This window comes from Chelonoidis abingdonii, chromosome 17 (assembly GCF_003597395.2).
Source record: "Chelonoidis abingdonii isolate Lonesome George chromosome 17, CheloAbing_2.0, whole genome shotgun sequence".
Lineage (NCBI taxonomy): Eukaryota > Metazoa > Chordata > Testudines > Testudinidae > Chelonoidis > Chelonoidis abingdonii.
The window spans coordinates 6,784,876-6,804,591 of record NC_133785.1 but is presented as its reverse complement, the minus strand read 5'-3'; the positions used below and the strand labels follow the sequence as shown (position 1 = coordinate 6,804,591).

The 19,716-nt window shown below is 40.8% G+C and overlaps 1 protein-coding gene and 1 long non-coding RNA gene across 3 annotated transcripts in view; one reads left to right on the top strand and one right to left on the bottom strand.

Moving 5' to 3' along the window:
• PHF2 (PHD finger protein 2) overlaps positions 1 to 19,716 on the top strand; it is a 148,225-nt gene that overhangs the window by 108,830 nt on the left and 19,679 nt on the right. Inside the window, 8 exon segments of the mRNA XM_032799599.2 lie at positions 1,279 to 1,370; positions 4,814 to 4,903; positions 6,622 to 6,975; positions 7,501 to 7,620; positions 9,761 to 9,879; positions 11,547 to 11,725; positions 11,962 to 12,035; positions 14,523 to 14,680. Coding sequence (XP_032655490.1) covers positions 1,279 to 1,370; positions 4,814 to 4,903; positions 6,622 to 6,975; positions 7,501 to 7,620; positions 9,761 to 9,879; positions 11,547 to 11,725; positions 11,962 to 12,035; positions 14,523 to 14,680 — 1,186 coding nt within the window.
• On the bottom strand, positions 1,404 to 17,021 carry LOC116836142 (uncharacterized). Of its 2 annotated transcripts, XR_012657133.1 has the most exons (4): positions 16,817 to 17,021; positions 15,796 to 15,963; positions 4,438 to 4,497; positions 1,404 to 2,991 (listed from the first exon to the last, which is right to left on the bottom strand). It is a non-coding gene; the product is annotated as an uncharacterized LOC116836142 (long non-coding RNA). The 2 variants fall into 2 exon arrangements; XR_012657132.1 differs by lacking the exon at positions 16,817 to 17,021 and having other exon boundaries at positions 15,796 to 16,065.

Sequence of the window (19,716 nt, the reverse complement as noted above, 5' to 3'; positions counted from 1 at the left end):
TCTGTAGTGCAGAGAGGAGCTTATCTCTGTCTCTTATTTATGCTAAAGCCTCTAAACAGTTCAGCAGAGTTGAAGGCAGAGCTGAGGTCCCACCAGTGTATCACAGAGCAACTACATTGTAAGATAGTATTGCTTTTCTGGAGCGGCTGAGTTCCAGATTTGCAGTCATGCCCTATGATTTGTCTAGATTAGTGCCAAATTCTGCCGACCTTAGATTGAGTAGTGCCTCATTTCTCAAGTGCTCCACTGATTTTCATAGAACTACTTATGCAGCCAGGTGCTAATTACTTGGTTGTAAGGGCACCAGAATCCGGTCATTTGGTAATGTTAATGTGACCTTCACAGATGCTGAATAGTAAAGTTTTCTGGGAGCACAAGAGCTGCTGAACTGGATTGCTTCAAAGTTAACAGGCACATTATATACATAGATACCGCACGCACACCACACAAGTTTTATTTACTGTAATTATTTTGTTCTTCATCTTAATTTCTTGTCACAGCATCATCTGGAGAGAGAAACACACAGAGATTTTTTTGAATAAATAAAATAAATGGATATAATTTAAATAAGTAAGACCAAAGTTTCATCTTAATGTGGGCTTCAAGGGGGTCTCCTTGTGACTAAGCTATGAACCAAACTATAATGAGCAGAATTATTTGGGGTACCTTCTATCGCCAGAAGAACAGACACATTGTTTGGCTGATGGAAGTAGTGTGTTATGTTATAAACATCCAATCCGTGGCAGCTCTCTTTAATGAAGTATTTTAGATACCAGGTTTTTTATTCAGAGTGACCAGAACTGTTGCCAGTATTATTTAATGCTAACTGAAATAAAAGAGAGCAGCAGACACACAAGGTAAGGGCCTGATTTAAAGTCTGCCAAAGTCAGTGGGAGTCTGAGCACTGAGGTAAACCACAAACATTTGTGTCCTAAGGCCAGTGTTTGTGGAGTGTCCAGACTAGCATGTACAAACTTGATAGCTAATTTGAGCTAACTGGGAATCAACTCACTTCAGCTATAAACTCAAATGGAGACATAATGCACAGGGACAGAGCAGACTCGAGGCTGGTTGAGGAATGGATTATGGCATGGTAAATACGTTCCCTATTACCATAGAAGTTATAGCCATGATTTGGTTTCAGTGAGTACATCCTGCTGGCTCCAAACACCCCCTCACCTCCCATCTCAGCACACAGCTAGACATTTTTTAATAAAGAATTTTAAATAGAAGATTGGCCACCATGGTTGAATATTATTGAATATTTCCTTTGCTTAGGTTTGCACAAAGCTGGGCAGCAGCCTCCTTCTCATTTAGTCCAAGGGGCAAAAATTCTTAATGGTGCTTTCAGGTCGTGGACTAAAAAACAGGTAGGAAAATGTCTTTTTTTTTTTAAAAAAAAAAAATTCTGTTTCATTGGTTTGTGTTGTAGCAAGAACAAAGAAGAGGACTGAATAACAAAAATAGCGTCCATGTAGCAAAATCAGTAATCCTAGTTTCTTGGAGATAGGGGCTCATATTATTAGCAGAGCAGTACCCTGAGGTACAAAAAAGTCAGGCATATAATTACACCTCTACCTCGATATAATGCTGTCCTTGGGAGCCAAAAAATCTTATCGTGTTGTAGGTGAAACTGTGTCATATTGAACTTGCTTTGATCCACCGGAGTGTGCACCCACCCCCCCCCGGAGCACTGCTTTACTGTGTTATATCCAAATTCATGTTATATCAGGTGGCGTTATATCAAGGTAGCGGTGTATGTGCAGAAAAGGGGAAGTTGTCCCTACTTCTTGAAAACCAGGATGAATTGGCAACAAGCTGTACGCCTTAGAGCTAGAGACGACTTCAAAAGATTTGAGATCTTGCAGGCCTGAATCTCCTCTCAGATACACTAGTTGTAGCTCAAATGACCTATGTGAAGTTACTCTTGATTTACCCCAGTGTTCAGTGAGAGGATAGGAGCTTTAGTGAGGAGGTAGAATTCCTCTGTCTAATCACAAAACAGCAGCAATAGAAGCATTAGCACTGCAAGTTTCCTCAAATGGTATGGTCTGCTCATCCAGTATAGCTCAGCCCTGATTGAGTGGAACCACTTGCAGAGGTACAAGGCTAGTTCAGTCTTCATGCCCATTCAGCCCTTGGCTTTTCTGATGAGTCTGCCAACTGTGCGTCAGTTCTGCTGATGGTGTTGCGATGAAGTCTGCTGAGCAGAGCTAAGACCACCAGTCATTGCTCATAGGCCATCCAACAAATGTCAAATGGAGATAACTTTCATAAACTACTGACCAGGTATATAGTTGAACTGTATATAGAGGAAAAAGGCATCATATTCCATCACCAGTCCTCTGACCCTTAGTTTCTAAGGGACACCTTTTGTAAAGGGGAGCCCCGTTATGAGTGATCCCAGTAATCACTGTTTTCTTCTTTTACTCAGTCTAATTCCTTTTGGTTTTGAATTTTATGCATTTTTTTTCTTGGTGTAGCCCCCGAGGATAGTGTCAGAAATACATCGATGTGAACACTATTTGACATCTTTTCTTGGTTGGCGGAAATCAGAGCAGCTCCATTGAAGTCAATGGTGCTACTCTCATTTACACCAGCTAAACACCTGGCCTGACACCTACCTTCTTTTAGTGTAGGAGTTAAAGATATTTACCACGCTGCAAACTTGTCAAGAGGAGAGATTATGAATGAATGGTGCCTTCTGGCAATATAGACACTTGTATTGAAGTTACAAATGTCTCTGAAGAGGCTACTACAAATGATCCCATCTGCCTGTGGAAGTCCTCTCAACTGTTGGGAACTTCAGGGGGCAGGGCACTCCTCTTCTGAGAGAGAGAAGGCTGTGCCCAGGTTCTGGTGGTGCCCACAAGGACAAACACTTAGAGAGATGCAAACTTGAAAGGAGAAGGGAGCGGGTCAATCCAGAGAGATGGCATTTCTAGCTCCAGTCAGTTTTTGTTTTCTTCTGCTTTGGCTTCTTGCTCTTACCTAAGAAAAGCAACAGGAATTGTAATCAGGAATGTATATTGTCAGAGCAACTCCACCTCACTTATATTGCTGCGACTCATTAAAGTTCAGTTATGATTTCATGGGTCACACTTAATATGGTTTCCATTTGTAAATAGTTTCTAAAGGGTTAATGAATGATGAATTGATGTCATAAGCATGTCACAGCCATGAGTAGTATCTTGGTATAGGTGGTTATAAGTATATCAATAGATGTTATTAATGGTTTTAAGCCAGGGTAATAAGCCACCCTTTGATCTGTTGGATTCCATAACAATTCATTAATTTATGAAGCTGTCATTCACTCATTGATTTATCCTTTATGAGCTATTTGGAACCTTAATATAAGGTGTAACCATTTCATAATTGTTCCTTCATAGAATTGATTTACTTGTTCTATGTCTCCTAAGATTAGCTGCTGAGTTTCCAAGTACGTCACAACATACTTGTAGGGTCACAATTAGGGAACCTGCAGCAGGGATTGACAGATGTAGGGTCAGATTTTCAGACACTGGGCTCTGTTTTAGTAGGGCATGAGCAGCGGAGGGCACAAGTTTGTACATAGAGTTTAGATCAATTAGATGTCTGTGCCTTATTTGATGCAATCAACCGACAGCAATGGAGGACTGGTTAATGCTGATTTCAAACTTTGGTCCTTAGAATCCTGCAGTCCATGTCCTCTGGGTGTCAGAGCGGACTTTGGTTTGGAAGTCCTCTCCTCGCTGTCACCCTATTTATTTGTCTACCTCAGTGGCTCTCAACCTTTCCAAACTACTGTACCCCTTCCAGGAAGCTGATTTATCTTGTGTACCCCCAGATTTCATCTCACTTAAAAACGATTTGCTTACAAAATCAGACCTAAAAATACAGAAGTGTCACAGCTCACTGTTACTGAGAAATTGCTGACTTTCTCATTTTTTACCATATAAGTATAAAATAAATCGATTGGAATATAAATATTGTACTTACATTTCAGCGTGAGACCGGAGCCTGGTTTTTACTTGCCAGCCTTGTCTGAAACCTGAGTCCCAGGCAGCAGGGCTGAATCATGGCACTTAGTTTTGCGGGGCCCCCTGTGGTGCATGGGCCTGGGAATTGCCCTGTTTGCCACCCCTGAATGTCGGCCCTGCACTTGCGATCCCTCTGAACCTGTCCCGTGACCTCCCCGGGGCTGCAACCCCCAAGTTGAGAAACACTGATCTAGATGAGTTGAGTACCCCCAGTATCACCAGGGGTAGGTGTACCCCTGATTGATAACCGCTGGTCAACCTGGTAAGCAGATGTGAAATGGGATAAAAAATGTGCAAACAAGTAATAATTTATAGTGGTCTGGTGCAGTTATTGGCACCAGAGCTTGGGATGTTATAACATGGCATGCGAGTGCAAATTTCATTAGCTACCAACCCACTCTGGCAGCAAGGGACTCACCTATTATCCTCAATTAAGATACTCTTCTGGGATGTTCTCTACCCTGTCTTTTGGGTGAAGCTGTAGGAAATGAACTTTTCAAAAGAAGGCACAGGGGGAGGAAAGCAAGGAAGTGCTACAGCTGTAAAATCACACACACGGTCTGAAAAGAACTATTGATTTTATAAGTAGTTATCCTTAGGGAGCTGAGAGAACACACTGACAGAGTAAAAACATATTTGTCTCTTAGTTGAACAGAATCATCTAATGTTGTTTGTGTTACTAGATTTGAACAAATAGAAAAAAATATAGATGGGTCAGTTGACAAGTCTTTTGATTGTGTGTGAGAAGAATATTAAGGATGTGGAAACAGCACGGTGGCTGTGTTTTGTTTTAGGCTCTAGCCGACCATGAGGACGAACTCCCGGAACATTTTAAACCAGCACAACTTATCAAAGACCTTGCCAAAGAAATAAGATTAAGTGAGGTTTGTGTTCTTTCCATAATATTAACTACATCACGCATTTTTCGTAAACTGCAGCATAAACTGCAAGATTATTGAAATAAGTGAATCCCTTTCTCATTACAGGATAATTAATGGGAAATTTAGGAACAGTGATGTTGTTAAAGCATTCTATCTCCTGTGCTGATTGGCTGTTTGCTCCAACCCCCCTTTTACCCTGCCTCACCATCTCTTCTTCAGCCTCAGTCCACATCTGCTCCTCCTCCTCCTCTTTCTTCCCCTTCCTCTTAGCATCTGCTCTGTCCTGTTCACCCCGCTCCCTTCACGTTCTCTTTAGCTAATCCCCACCTAACTCACTCCAGCCCCCCCCCCCCAATAATGGACCTCACGTGATGTTTGCCACCATCCTATTGATCACTTTGCTCGTATGTTACACCCCTGCCCATACCTTCACCTGCACTCTCTGTTAAGATTGTAAGCTCTTCGAGGCAGGGCCTGTTTACTGCTACTTTGATTGTACAGTGCCTAGCTCAGCTGCTCCCTAGCCACTCCTGGAATAAACAAGATTAATTAATAATAATAATAATAATAACAACGTGGCACCTAAACCTATAGGCCATATACAGTATGCCTCTTAACACACATGCTCACTACCCATTGATACTGGTGGGAGTCCTACAGTGGATCGAGAGTAATAGATAGCCCCATATATTTAATCACAGATGCACTATTATGCTCTGTCGTGTTTTGAGACTGACATTTAGTTTGCTCCATCTCTTTCCTACCCTCGCCTTAAGTCACCGACACTGAAATCTAGCTCTTCCTTTTATGCCTTTTTATGTAAAATCAGAATGGCAATTTAAGCAGAAAATAATTTCTTTTTAATTAGTCAGAAGGTGCTAATTTTAATTGTGCAACTTTTTACTGCTTATTTTACCCGGGGGTGTGAAACATGGTTCTGCTGCATTTATCGCATCTGAATTAATTTGAAATGTATTCTGTTATGTCTGATTTGCATTTTAAACACAAGACAGTCTAATTTCACAAGTTTTTTTTTTCCATATTGGAATTCTCTGGATAAAAGAAAAGGAAAAATAAAACCCAGAGACCAAACTAAGGAAATATTGACTCTCTGCATCTTAAGGTGCAGTTAATTAATATTAGCTTCTTTGATATGAAACCAGCCTTTCTGCTTATGGAAGTATAGTCTTGTATGGGACAAGCATCCCGATACTTTAGAAAATCAAGTGCAGCTTTACAAATAAGCCTGATAATTAGTATGTTTATCCAGAGTGGCTGCGGATCACCCCACCGGAGTCCTTAGTGTGGTGCATTTTTTGTTAATGGCACCTTTGTGCTACGATTCCTGAGTCCCCCGAGTACCAGTCCAGCCTCTGGTGGAGACTGAAGCACCTGTAATCTGTGCTGGCTGTCAGCAACTCCCAGGGATTGCTCTGGGATGTGGGGATCAATTGATTGTAAGGGAACCCCAGCCTCAGCCCTTTTACCTGGCCACACCCCCTGCACTGGCAGCTGGGAGGGAACAGTGCAGGAGCATGCTAGAAAGCCGTAGGATCCCTGATGATTCCCCTATGTTTCCTGTCCAGCCTGGGCATGAGCATCCTTATCTTTATAAGAAGGTGTTGGGGTTTTATTTCCCATGAGGAAGGGGAGATGCTGCAGAATAGCTAACTGTCTTGAAGTTGGAACTGAATGTATTTCTATGCTCTGCCAAACTACAGAATGCTTTCAAAGTCAACAAAACAGAAGTGAGTGCCAGCATGAAAGTAGAGGAAATCTGTCCTGTGGAGAAGCAGGAAGTGCCATCGCCTGTACCAGTGACTCCCCCTCCACCACCTGTAGAAAAAGTTCCGAAAAAAAAGACTCCAAAAGCTGTGAAAACCCCCAAGCCCCCTAAACCACCCAAGCCCCCCAAACCTCCCAAACCACCCAAAACTCCAAAAGTCAAGGGAGAAGGGAAGAAGAAAGGAAAGAAGGTGAAGGAAAGCCCGCCACCCGCCATTCCAAATCTGGACCTGCTGGAGGCGCACACGAAAGAGGCTTTAACAAAAATTGAAACGCCAAAGAAGGGGAAGGTGCGTCACATTGTTCTAACTACTCTCAATAGTTTTTCAGTAGCATGAAGTAAGACTTACATTCAGGTGTCTTAAGCAGGAAAAATTAAAACACAGTGGTTGAAATCCTGGTTCCATTGATGTATTGAGAGTTTTGCAATGGAACCAGGTTGCCACCCATTACATTTAACTGTTTAAATTTGGTTCTACAAGAAATAATATTAAGGCTTTTAAAAAAGTAGTTTGTATGCAGTTTGTGAAACTTGCCTATGAAGCAACAGGTAGGAGATGAAAGCATTCTTTATAGTGACCGTGGCAAGGGAGAAACAAAACTAATTTTCTGATTTCTCTGAGCATTAATATTTGATTGAATCTCCAGCTATTATGTGAAAAAGAATCAGTCAGTGTGATTTTTTTGTGTGTGTGTAAAATATTTCTGTCTTCCAGGCGATTCAGCGATATATTTATAAAGGGGGAGATAATTAACTTGGGAAAATTGGAGCTCATCTCCTTCCTGCTTAGGAGTATGTGGTGATTTTTTTACAGGCTGCAAAGAATGTTTTAAGTGTTCCCAATAAGGAAGTTGTTAATAAGCAAAATGAGGTGGAGAAATTTGAAATTCGAGAGCACAATAAGAGCAAAACGGAAGCCAAATGGAAATATAAGGTAAAGTCTGTTGTTAACTTATGCTGCCACCCTGCAGTACAGTAGCACACAGCAATGGGAAACACTAGAAATTGGGGAAGAAGCAGTGTATCTTCTAGCAGAGTATAGTACAAACAATGTGCAAATATAGGGCCTAATCCCAGATTTGCTCATTGGTTTCACAAAGTGTAACTCCACTGAGTGCTTTGGTGTTGCTCTTGATTTACACAGGTGTAAGCACACAGAGAATCAGGCCCCTCCAAAATTATGGAATGACATTAGAATAATTATGGAAAATTAAAGAAAGATTTTCAGTCAGACAATAATTGTAGACAGCACTGAATAATCCTGCCTCTACTCTGAAGTCATGATTCTGATCTGAATTACACCAGTTTAAATCTGCGGTAACTCCAGTGAAATCAGTAGACTCACAATGGTGTCAAACCAGAGTGAGAGAGATCCAGATCAGACCCTATACGTTTAAAAGTTTGCCTTATTGAGACAGGCTCCTGAGATACATAATGTCGGTTGAATTCACTCCTGGAGTGCAATAATCTTACTCCAGACTATTTTGGAGCAATACAAAGAATGTAATCCATAGCATTCATTCCGTAATAGCTGCAGTCTTAATTTCAGATTATTCTGCAGACTTCTTATGAGAAAGGATTAATCATTCCTTAAAATGAAACAAAACTGTGGTTTACTTACCCCCTGCCATCCCTAACACACACATGCCTGCCAAAAATACATAAAAACGAGAGAATAACTATATCTTCCTATTATCAGCAAAGAAGCTACTCTGGTTGAGCCAGATCACCAGATGCTGACTGGTGGTGGTAATGTATTTTAATAGACACCAGTTGAGCATAGTGCCCATACAGTTTAGAAGAGAGCAAGGGTTGTATTTAAAAAACAAAACAAAATTCTAACTGATTTGATGTTAAATCCAGAAATATAAAACATGTAATGTAATAATTATTGCTTCTACTGTAGATTAAGGGGCAAATCCCTTCCAGAGGGAAAAGGAAGTATTATCGTATCCCATCCTTTTTAAAAAGAGTGCCTGTAACTGCTAAGTTGTTAGATGTGTGACGGGAAAGTGCATTCTCTAAGTGAGCAGGTCTCGGAGAGAGATTTGCTGCTTGAGGGAGTCAAAATAAGGATTGTTCCCTGTTGCTCTTGACTCACTGGATCCAGGCAGATCCCAGTTTCCAAGTTTCTTCTATGCAACAAGTTCAAAATATTGACAATGGAGGCCAATATCATTCTGCCACAAAGACAGCTTCTGCCAGTGGGTAATCCCAAGGAACTGTTTGGATTAATAGAACTGGTGCAATGAGATGAACTTGACTGTGATGGCTTTGGTTCCTTAACATCCTCTACTGCTATTAGTCTGCAAAATATTAGTAAGGGGGAACAAGTACATACGTTGGATTTTTCACATGTCAAGGTGTGGTTAAAACCACTTCCCAAAAAATGAAACCAAGGAAATGTTGAAAATTTAAGCATGTACTTCTTTGCAAGAAGAAATGAGCGCCAGCGTGAAAGTAGAGGAAATCTGTCCCGTGGAGAAGCAGGAAGTACCATCACCTGTATCAGTGACTCCCCCTCCACCACCTGTAGAAAAAGTTCCGAAACAAAAGCCTCCAAAAGCTGTGAAAACCCCCAAACCGCCCAAAACTCCAAAAGTCAAGGGAGAAGGGAAGAAGAAAGGAGAGAAGGTGACCCAGTGCTTAGTTTTGCCCTTAGTTGTATGGGTACAGTTCTGATAGACTTCATTGGGAAGAACACCTGGGTAAAGGCCTGATTCTGGAATGCACTTAAGCTCATGCTTAAGACCATCCCCATTTAGGATAGCACTTAAGCACATGCTCATTTTTAGGCATATGCTTAGCAACCATTGTCTTCAAAGGGACTTAAGCATAAGTTTAAAGTTAAATGTGTACTTAAGTGCTATCCTCAACAGGGATGCTTTCCTGAATTGGGCCTAACTGAGGTGAAAACTAAACCATTTATATATCTACATTTCTGTGTGTGAGCATATGCATACACATTCTGTGTATCCTAATTATTTAGTAATAAATACCAGAATTTGCTTAGAAATCTAAAATATATTGGTGACATATTAACCTAGTTTTGTTGCTGTTTTCATGATTTGCAGAACAGTAAACCAGATTCATTACTAAAAATGGAAGAGGAACACAAATTGGAAAAGACACCGTTATCAGGAAATAAGGACAATAAATTTACATTTTCTTTCTCTAACAAGAAACTGCTCGGGTAAGTAAAAATATGGCAATACACATTGAATTATAAAGGATAAATATACTATATGGATGGGGGGGGTTAGACAGGGAGGTGACAAACTTGTCCTCAGGTTCAAAAGTAAAAATTGTGCTTATGTTTTTATTATTTTTAAGTACCGTAAGTAATACTTAAAATATTTCTTAGTTATGAAATCAGATCCCTGTTAGTGGTTTTACAGAGATAGTAGCAGTTCAGATTATTTTGTGTGTGTATTATTTTACATTGGTTCTCTAGTTAGAATGTGTCAGTTATAAATCTCTATTACTGGTAGTTTATATCTTAGATGTAAAAACTTGCCCTAGGCTAAAACACCAGTATTTTTTCATTAATGCTTTTTTTAGTCCCACTTTTCTCAGTCATAAAAGAAAAAATCCCCTATTTTCTGGCATGGTTTTAATATTTACCTGATTAAATGAGACCTGGATCACTGAGTAAATAATATACATCTAAAAAAAATACATGAACTGGTAGTCAGTGCAGAATTTCACTGGAGCTATTCTGGCCTTCTGGATGTGTTTCCGAACACATTGTATATGCTCCTTATAGGGACACGTTCTGCCTGAGTCTGCACTGTGATCTATCCCTGTGTGCCACTTGTAGTTGACTAGGTGCCCTTCTCTTCTTCTCTCCTCTTGCTTTGTCCTCCTCATCTCCCTTTCTTTTCCTCTTTTGTCTCGTCCTCCTCAACAGTTCATTTTAATGCAGGCCTATTGATTGAAATGAGAATGAGTCAGTGGTAGGTGTGGTTGGGACACTCAACCAGGTGTTCTGGCTGCTACTGTTCTATTGGCATCAGTACTGGAGAAAAATTCCATTGTGGTCAATGAGTCAAATCCTGAGCAGTCCTGGCCACCTGCAACTCCCACTGGCTCCATCAACATTTATCGATTATGAGGAAGTGCTTGTCTTGCTCCTGCCCTAGAGACCACCATCTCCATCTCAACAGCTGAAAGAAACTGGCACACATGCTAATGGAGACCACATCGGAGTGCTTGTTAGTTGCTCTATTCCCAATCCAGGCAGAGCACGCTCATCTCTAGAATTTGATCTGACAAAGCCCAAATTTATTGGCCATAATGGCAATTTGAAAGGTTTATCTGTTCACTCTGGCAGATGCTTAAGGTTGGTGTCTCAACTGGACTAAACTTTAATTGCAGGCTGGAGGGACATTTTTCTGAGTTGACTTCTTGTCAGTTTGAGTTTTTATTTTATACAGTATGTACATCTCCCTGGGGATGAGGCTGGGCACATTCTACATAAATCAACTAAAAATGGAATGCAAGGATTTCATGTAGTATGTGGGTATTGCATATATATTGATTGTATTATGGTCTAGATCCTTAGCAGGTAGAAACCAATAAAGCTCAATTGACAAACCAACAAAAGTTCAACGTAGTGCTCATTTGAAGTCAGTGGAGCAACTCCGATTTGCACTAGTTGAGGATCTGGTCCTGTGAAACCTGTGCAAAACAATACACATGCAAACCAATGTGAACTACCACTCTATCTTTAAAACTGCCATGCTCTGATTCCCTACATGTATAAGCAATGTTACCTTGATATGTGGCTGTGTGTCTTCTTGATACATTTTCCATGCGAAAATGTTATCATTTCGGATTTTATAATATTTGTCTCTATAGTTCCAAGGGAGTCAAAACCCAGTTGAATCCTGGTGTGTTTGGGTCGCTGCAAAATTTTAAAGAAGATAAAACAAAACCTGTGCGAGATGAATATGAGTATGTATCAGATGATGGCGAACTGAAAATTGATGAATTTCCAATTAGAAGAAAGAAAAACACTACGAAGAGAGATTTACCTTGTAAGACTTCTTCCTGTTTTGTCTATATCTGTGCAATTAATTTTGTATCCAATTCTTCAGAACTACTTTTTAAAGTTATTGTAAGTTTTACAATAAATAAAGAACATGTATAGATTACTTGCAGCACAAGATTTAAAATAAATACAATGGACTTAAATTGTATTCTGAGGCTGTACAGATTGTTTCTGGAGTTAGTGAAAGGTCTGTCTCAACTTTAACTGTTGTTTTTTTTTCAGTTTTATCAGATAAAAAAGAAACGCTACAACACACACCAGTTAAGAAGCCAAAGGTGGAATCAGTATTGTATAAGGTATTCTATTATTATCGTATCTTTCCCTGTTGTATCTGTGTGCCATTACACACATTTAGAAATACATTAAGGGCTTGATCCTATGGGGTGCTGAGTCCTCTGACCTTGATCCACCTAAACACATGTGAGTATTGAGTAGCCTCAACGAAATAGTCATTGAATTACATTTGCAGCCACTCTAAAGCCACTTCATGCTTCCAGAGTGGTGTAAAAGGGCCTTACTGTAAATGAGGATCAGACCCTTAATGTACTAAAGACTTGTAGATTTCTTTGTATCCAACTGTAATGTCTATTCATTTCGCTAACTAGAGGTGACCTGCTGTTTCTGCAGTGGATTGCATTAATATATTGTAGCAGATTGGAGTCAGTTGTTACTGTGGCTTGATTGCTCATATATTTTCCACTGCCGTGGGGAACGTAAACGGAGTCTAGGACCTGTTAAGCATTCTGCAGAATTTTATTGTTAGACACTTCTCCACCCAAATGAGGTGCATGGCTCAATTATCTTGCCACAGGACACCAGGAACTCCTGTTGTCTTCCGGTGGTGGCAGGGTTGGGCCTCTGTCTCATGATAGACTGGCACAGCTGTGGCAGATGCATGCTCGGTCTGTGTGGGGAAGGAAGATGACGTGTCACTCACAGCAATTCCTCTGGACAATTAAGAAGCAGAGTTAGTGGACTGCAAGGATAGTCCTGTCCATTCTTCCTTATCCAGACTCATGGTACCTGCACTGCGGGAAATGAAGACTGTGGGAAAATTAGGGGGCTGGAAAGTTTTCAGGGAGGTTAGGGACAGGGCTGGTTGGGGAGAAGAAAAGACAAAGAAATGAATAGGAAATAACTTTACAGGAACAAAACGTTGTCACTTTCCTTCCCTTTCACTGGGAAAAGGGAAGTAATACAAAACAGAGACATGATCAGGAATGATGGACAACTTCATAAGCAGGTAACAAGAGAAGGAGACAGAAAATGAAGAATCATGTCCTTCTCTGGAAGGTGAGTGGGACCCGCTCGGCAGTGCTCACACTGACACTACATTGCTGGCTCTGTTCTATGGACCTGGGCTCTGTTCCAGGACTCTTTCCTTGCCTCTGGCAGTAAATGAGTTCCACTACTTCTTCATTTTCTTTGGGCACTGATCAGCATTAATCCATTTCTACACAGTACTTTCAACAAGTGAATCTTAAAGTAATGAGAGAGGCGTGTTAGCATAGTTGGTGTTTTATATTACAGGATGCCCATGATGCCTATTACATGATAACTAAGGGCTTTATTTACTGAGTACATAAAAGGAATTTTCTTTCCTTGTTGTCTCTCTCACATCTGTAATGCCCCCAGTGCAGCAAGACACTTAGGTACATGCTTAATGTTAAAGTGCTTGAGCACTCTCACTGGCTGCAATGGGACTGTTTATGGTCAGAGTTCAGGAAAGCTCTTAAGCAGATGCATTGGTCCATTCCTAGTCAGGATAACATTTAAGCACATGCTTAGAGTTAAATAGGGGACAATTTGCATGCCTATTATATGATTTGAATCACTTGCAAGAAGCAAGGTAGACTGTTGACATAAACTGTATATATCCAAGACATTCAGATTTCATGAATAGTGTAGACTTCTTTAACTGTGTTTGGGGAGACATGATGGCTCAAGGAAATTTAAGGGCAATCAGAACTTCTCACCTGTACATTCATTCATGCTTACAGTCCCGTAGTGACTCAAAATTGTTACCATTAGAACTGAACGAATAATTGATTTTTTTTGGTTCAGTGTTTGAACTGGAAAAAAATTGTTTAATTTCAAACTGAAACTGAATTTTTTCAAAATGAAATGTACAAATGACCCATTTTGACTTTAAAAAAAATTCTCATTTTTTATTTGCCCCAAACCATTGGCTGAATTCAGCTTGAATTCATGAATAGTTTTGGTTGCCCCAAAGCTGCATTTTTTGGCAAATTTACTGTTTGATTGAAAAAATTTCTCCCAGCTCTCATTCCCATTTGATGTGTCCGCCCAACTGATGTGAAATGAGATGACTGTCTCAGTGCAGATGCTAGAGCACAAATGTTCGTAATACAAAACCAGTAGAAATTGGCATCCTTTCTTGGTGGTCTTAGCAGTGACACAAAGCACTGGATAGGCCTGCAGAAAGAACACTCTCTAACTTGGGGGCAGGGATGCCTTCAGAAGAAGAGTGAGGCACATTGGAAAGGTAGCATGGGGAAGCTTGCACTGCTGTTGCCTAGATGATAGATAAGTAGGGGACTTCCATAAGTCTGGCACTCCTCAGAAGCATTGAGTTGACTCTGAAAAGATAATATAACAACAAAGCCATCAGGAGACCCGTTCAAACCGTGCCCCTAACTTTTCTAGTGAAAGCAAAGTAACAGTTCTGTCCTCAAGTTTTTGAGGGATGAAAACTATTTGACAGCTTGCTGACTAATGTAGCTTGTTTCCATTTTTTTGAGCCTTTTTACTTGCTTTGACAGAGTGATGAGTCATCAGATGAAGATTCGCTTCACATTGACACAGAGGCAAAGCCAGGTCGCAACTCCAAAGTGAAGAAAGAGAGTGGAAGTTCGGCAGGAATTCTAGACCTTTTGCAGGCGAGCAAGGAAGTTGGGGGTTTAGAGTATAACACCAACAGGTAGGCACAGCTGGCTGAAGATCCCTCTCTTAAAGCAAAATAATGCTCTGTTTCATGTGTGCAACTAACACAGGGATTTTGCAATTTAGTAATCGCTTTTTCTCCAGTAAACTAGCTCCTTCTGTGTCCCATGCCTTGGAAGTGAGCAGGTGGAAAAGGTCCTGGTGGTATAATTATAAAATTAGAGGCATTCCCAGCTGTAAATGCTGAAAATCCACCGAAGAAATAACAATAAAGTAGATGATTCATTCTAAAGGAGACAGCTCAGTTAAAGCATCTTGAGAACAACCTTAATTTATGCACCAAGCAACTTGCATTCATTTTATAATGCTTGATACTGTCCACACAGTCCTGATTATTGGCTGTTTGGAAGAAGAAAAAATTCAAGAAGCAGCAAATGGCTGTAAGAAGTAATTTCTCTAGAGGACATTAAGCATAATATGGGTCTTCGTGGATCAGTCTGGGGCCTTGCTCATCTACAAGACTATATGTGTACTGGAAATGTTTTAGCAAAGGCTATTATAAGTGTGATACCAAAATCAAACGTGATACCAAAATCTTTGCGGTCTGGCTAATAGTGAGAAATGCTGGGAGGCTTTTTACACTTTAGTGTTAAGCCCAAAACTGGAAACTATTAACGGGAAAGGAAAATATTTTAGAGCTGCAAAATTTGGATCCAAATCACAAACATCCGAGACATAAGGGCTGTTTGGACCTGGGACTTTAGTTCAGGCCCATCTCAATTAAAACATACATGTTAAATATCCCAAATCAATGCAAGGCAAATTTGATCTGTCCCCTGGTCCAGCAAGGTATTTAAATGCATGCCTAATCTCAGCATGTGAGTAATCCCATTTACATTAATGGGACTGCTCACATACTTAATACCTGCTTGATCTGGTCCCCTGTGAGCTCAGCCCAAGGAACAACTCTCAGAATAGTGCCTTGAGGAGAACCACAACTACTAGTGATTTTGAGGTGAAGTAGCTGATGCAAAGTGCTGTGCCTGCTCCCCAGTGAATCCATGGTCCTGGCCAGGCTGTATTTCCCCTCTAATGGAAACCACAGAAATTCACCATGGTGATCTTCTCTAACACACACTCTGTGTGTCCTACCTGTGTGGGGCCTCCCTGCTTTGGTTCCCCTGCAGAGCAGCCCTGTTCATCAGATTTCGGCCCCATTGAGCCTGCTTGTGCAGATAAAGGCTCTGGTCTCCGGCCCATTGACATCAGGAGGGGTCCCATCTCTTCAGTCCACCCTGACACAGTCCACTTCTTCTTGTCCTTTAAAAAGAACAAAACAAATACCTCCCATGTACATGTCAGAACAATTTTCCCTTCTTGCTTTCTCTTCTCTCCCATCATCTGTATGATCATACATCTAATCTGGGTCCAGCCTTACTTATCTCACTCACAATTGCAGTCCCACTGAGTAAAGAGAGCAAAATTTGGCCCTTGGTTTCTAACTTCCGTTCGGCAAAGGCCATGTCTGTAAAAGGCCATGCTGCCTAGGGCCTAAAACCTAGGTGAAGGACCTGGGGTGCTGTACAAATAATAAAAATATCTGGGAATGCCTAGCACCGTGTAGGAATATGTTCTGTTTAGGTGGTACTGACATCATCTGATGTTTTCAGCAGAGAAACAGAAACTTGGACTCAAATGTTAGGGACATAAAGGGAGAACAGCTTTACTAATGTTTTATTTTAAAATGAACATGTATTTGTAATTATTAACCATACCACTGTGTTGTGATAGTGATTTGGAGACTTGCACAAATTTTTAAAAATTATTCTTTAAAAGGCTTTGTAGTTCTTTTTGTATAGGCACTGGACTGGAACTGAGGTGACTTGGTTTCAGTGCCTGGCTCTGTAACAGACTCCCATTGTGACTTTGGTCAAGTCATTTAATTTCTCTGTGCCTCCATTTCCCATCTGTAAAGTAGGGATGATGATGATTCCTTTCTCCTGTCCTTTGTCTGTCTTGTCTGCTTAGACCGTAAGGTCTTCACGGCAAGGGCTGTCTATTAATATGTGTTTGTGCAGTGCCTAGCACAATAGAGCTCTGGGGCATCTAGATTCTACGGTAACACGAATAATAATGTAAATAAATGTAAATATACAATTCTGGGAGAACGTACCAAAACCAAGGAGTGCACGATAAGGGGAGTGCTTTCCTGTAAAAGCCTTAAGGTGGTTAGAAAACAGTCCTGCTCAGCTTATTCAGTCAATGTCTTCTGAAATCAGTGGGAGTTTATGCCTGCTTAAAAGGTGTGTACAATCCAGTTCTTAGTATGGGAGAATCCAGGAAGCTGTTAGCCCAGATGGCTTCGTTCAGTAAACAGGATTTACTGACCCCGGGAAAGAAAGCAAATCAAAATAAGTAGTTAAGATTCAAGGATGGTTAACAGGGATACAGGGACCTTAAACGTCCTGGCTACACAGAAAAAAACCCTGAACATTGTCATTCAAGGCAGACTTGATGATGATGATGATGTAATTAATAGAGTGAAACCTGGTCCAGAGGGCACCCTTGGTAGGCAACCTCCAGTCTTAAGAGACCGCCCTAATGTGTATTCCAGACTGTACTGAGTACCCTTTGTTTCACTTCTATTAGAGGGCCAGTTTATTAGTAGCACTTAGGAGCAACAGATCTCGATGTGATTTACAAAGGCGCACAGTATCATTAGCCCCATTTTACAGATGAAGCAATGAATTTTTGTAAGTTATTCAAAACAGGTTTCACCCTCTTCACCAGTCACAAAGCTTATTAGTTGTGTGTGACAGACACTAACCACAGTATTTTGTAAGCACAAAACATCTTCCCAGAGCTGGCATACCTGGGTTGGAAATGTCAGCTGTCAGGCTGGATCACTGGGAAACCCTCCGGCTGTATCACTGTCGGTTTGCAGCAGCCGCTCTCTTTCCAGCCCTCCTGTGGATTCCATGTTGTCTCAGGATCCACATCTGGAGTAAATATGGTTGAACACTACACAGGGGTTATGGGAGAGCTGGGAGGGAGCGTGGAGCTCAGAAGGTGCAGGTGTTACTCTCTCCTTCCTTCCACTGGGTGTTTAATTTTTCTTGACACCGTTTCTAAACTGCAGCTTGCAGTTATGAAAGGGCCTTGGTAAAGTGGAGTGAGTTCTTTCCAGGGGAGGTTCCAAAGAAGAAGATACTATCTATCCATTAAGAAACTCTGGAAATTAAGAGCAATGCAGAGAATTCCAACAGAGATGCTTCACACTCAGTAGTGAACATATGGAATAAGTTGCCAAGTGAAACTGTAGCGGCAAATAGTATCAGTGAGTTTAAAAGAAAACTGGTTTGCTTTGTGATGGGATGGGATTGAAGTGTAGAGTGCCAAGAAAGGCAGTAGAGGTGCAGATAAACCTGAAGGAGGGAGACTGGTGGAGCTAAAGGAGTTTTTACCCTGCAGGAGTTCATGATGTGACTGCTTACTCTGCCATTCAGACAGCTGTGTGAGACATGGGAAATGAACTCTGTGATACAGAACAGTTCTTTGGAAGTTACTCTTGCTGGGATACATGTATCATTTAAACTCAGAGACATCTTTGCAGTGTTTTGGGGGAAACCTTGTCACTTGACTGACCCAAACTAAATTTGCAGACTCTCATCTTACCACTTTAACATCAATGCAGCTCCACGGATGCTGGCAGTGGTGGAACTGCTACTGTAGACAAGGCTCAAAGCGGGGCTACGCAGCTGTAAAAATGCCAGGACCATGTGTACACAAGGTCTGTTTTTTCAGTGGGGGGAGAAGGGGGTGTTAAGGGGAAGAGGAAGGAAGCCTAGATTAGAGAAGGCTGGTATCTCTTGGAGACCAGACCTAGTTTTAGCTAATTGCTGCTTTTGCCTAGGTGGAGGCAATTACTGCTTACCATCCGCTAAAGACTGTTTTTGCAGAGTTGAGTAACCACCTTTCAAAAGGCAAATCCTAAGAGATGGACCTGAATCACAAAGTTTGGATCTGATTCCTGGTCTGCGCGTTCCCAGAGCTTGGTTTGGACCCATCTCTAATTCCTTTACAATTAGTAATAAATATACACCTTTTAACCTGTAACTTCTTTTCTTTCTCTTCCCCTCAGCGCCATCTCCCTATCTAAATGCTACATCAGAACTCATCATCGGTTTAGAGAACAACTTTTATTAATTCCATTTTCACCTGACAGATGTAGTTTTGTCTTCTTTTCATATTTAGACTTAAGTTTCTCAAAATTATTAAATACACCTTCTTGGGGGGGGGGCAACATATTACTAGACTTGCTTACAACTGTGTTTGTAGTGGGATATGACAGCAGAATAGAGTCTATAAAACGTAAGAATTATTAAAATTTGGTTCAGCCATTTTTGTTACATTGGGTGTATGACAGATAATGAGGCTGGCTGCTTGTTTGCAATGTATCAAACAAACGTTTGTGAAAGTTACAATAATCATTGGTGCTATTCCGTTGACTTCAATGGGTCACAAAGCCATTCAATAACAGAACAGGAGTTAGACCTCTCATTTTTCCTTCCCTTGTACCAGGCACTATATCCAGTGCATTCATAGCCTTTATGGCTTCTGAAATCTAAGTCTAAAATGCCAAAATAACTAAATTCTGCATGAATTACTATACTGTGTGTTGTAGCTTCATGGGAACATGTTGTATCACTTTTGGATCTTACATAAACAATTGGGTTTTGGTAGTATGGGTATAAGCTTGAGTGAAAAAAGCTCCTGCCTAATGAAATTATTATATTTCATTTCATAATCACTCATTTTTTTATTAAATATATATAAACATTTTTTTAAATAGGAAAAACTCCCGAATATACACATGTACTACAATGCTGCACAATGCAAATGCGGTACTGTTTGGTTTCCCTACCATGTATTAATAATTCCCATCTTTCTATGGTTTTGGTTTTTCTTCCTCACCAATCAGCTAAAGTGGAAATGTTTTTCTTGGACACTCCACAAACCATTACTTAGTCAAACTGGTCTTGATCCACTGATCCAGTGGGAGTTGGATCAGAC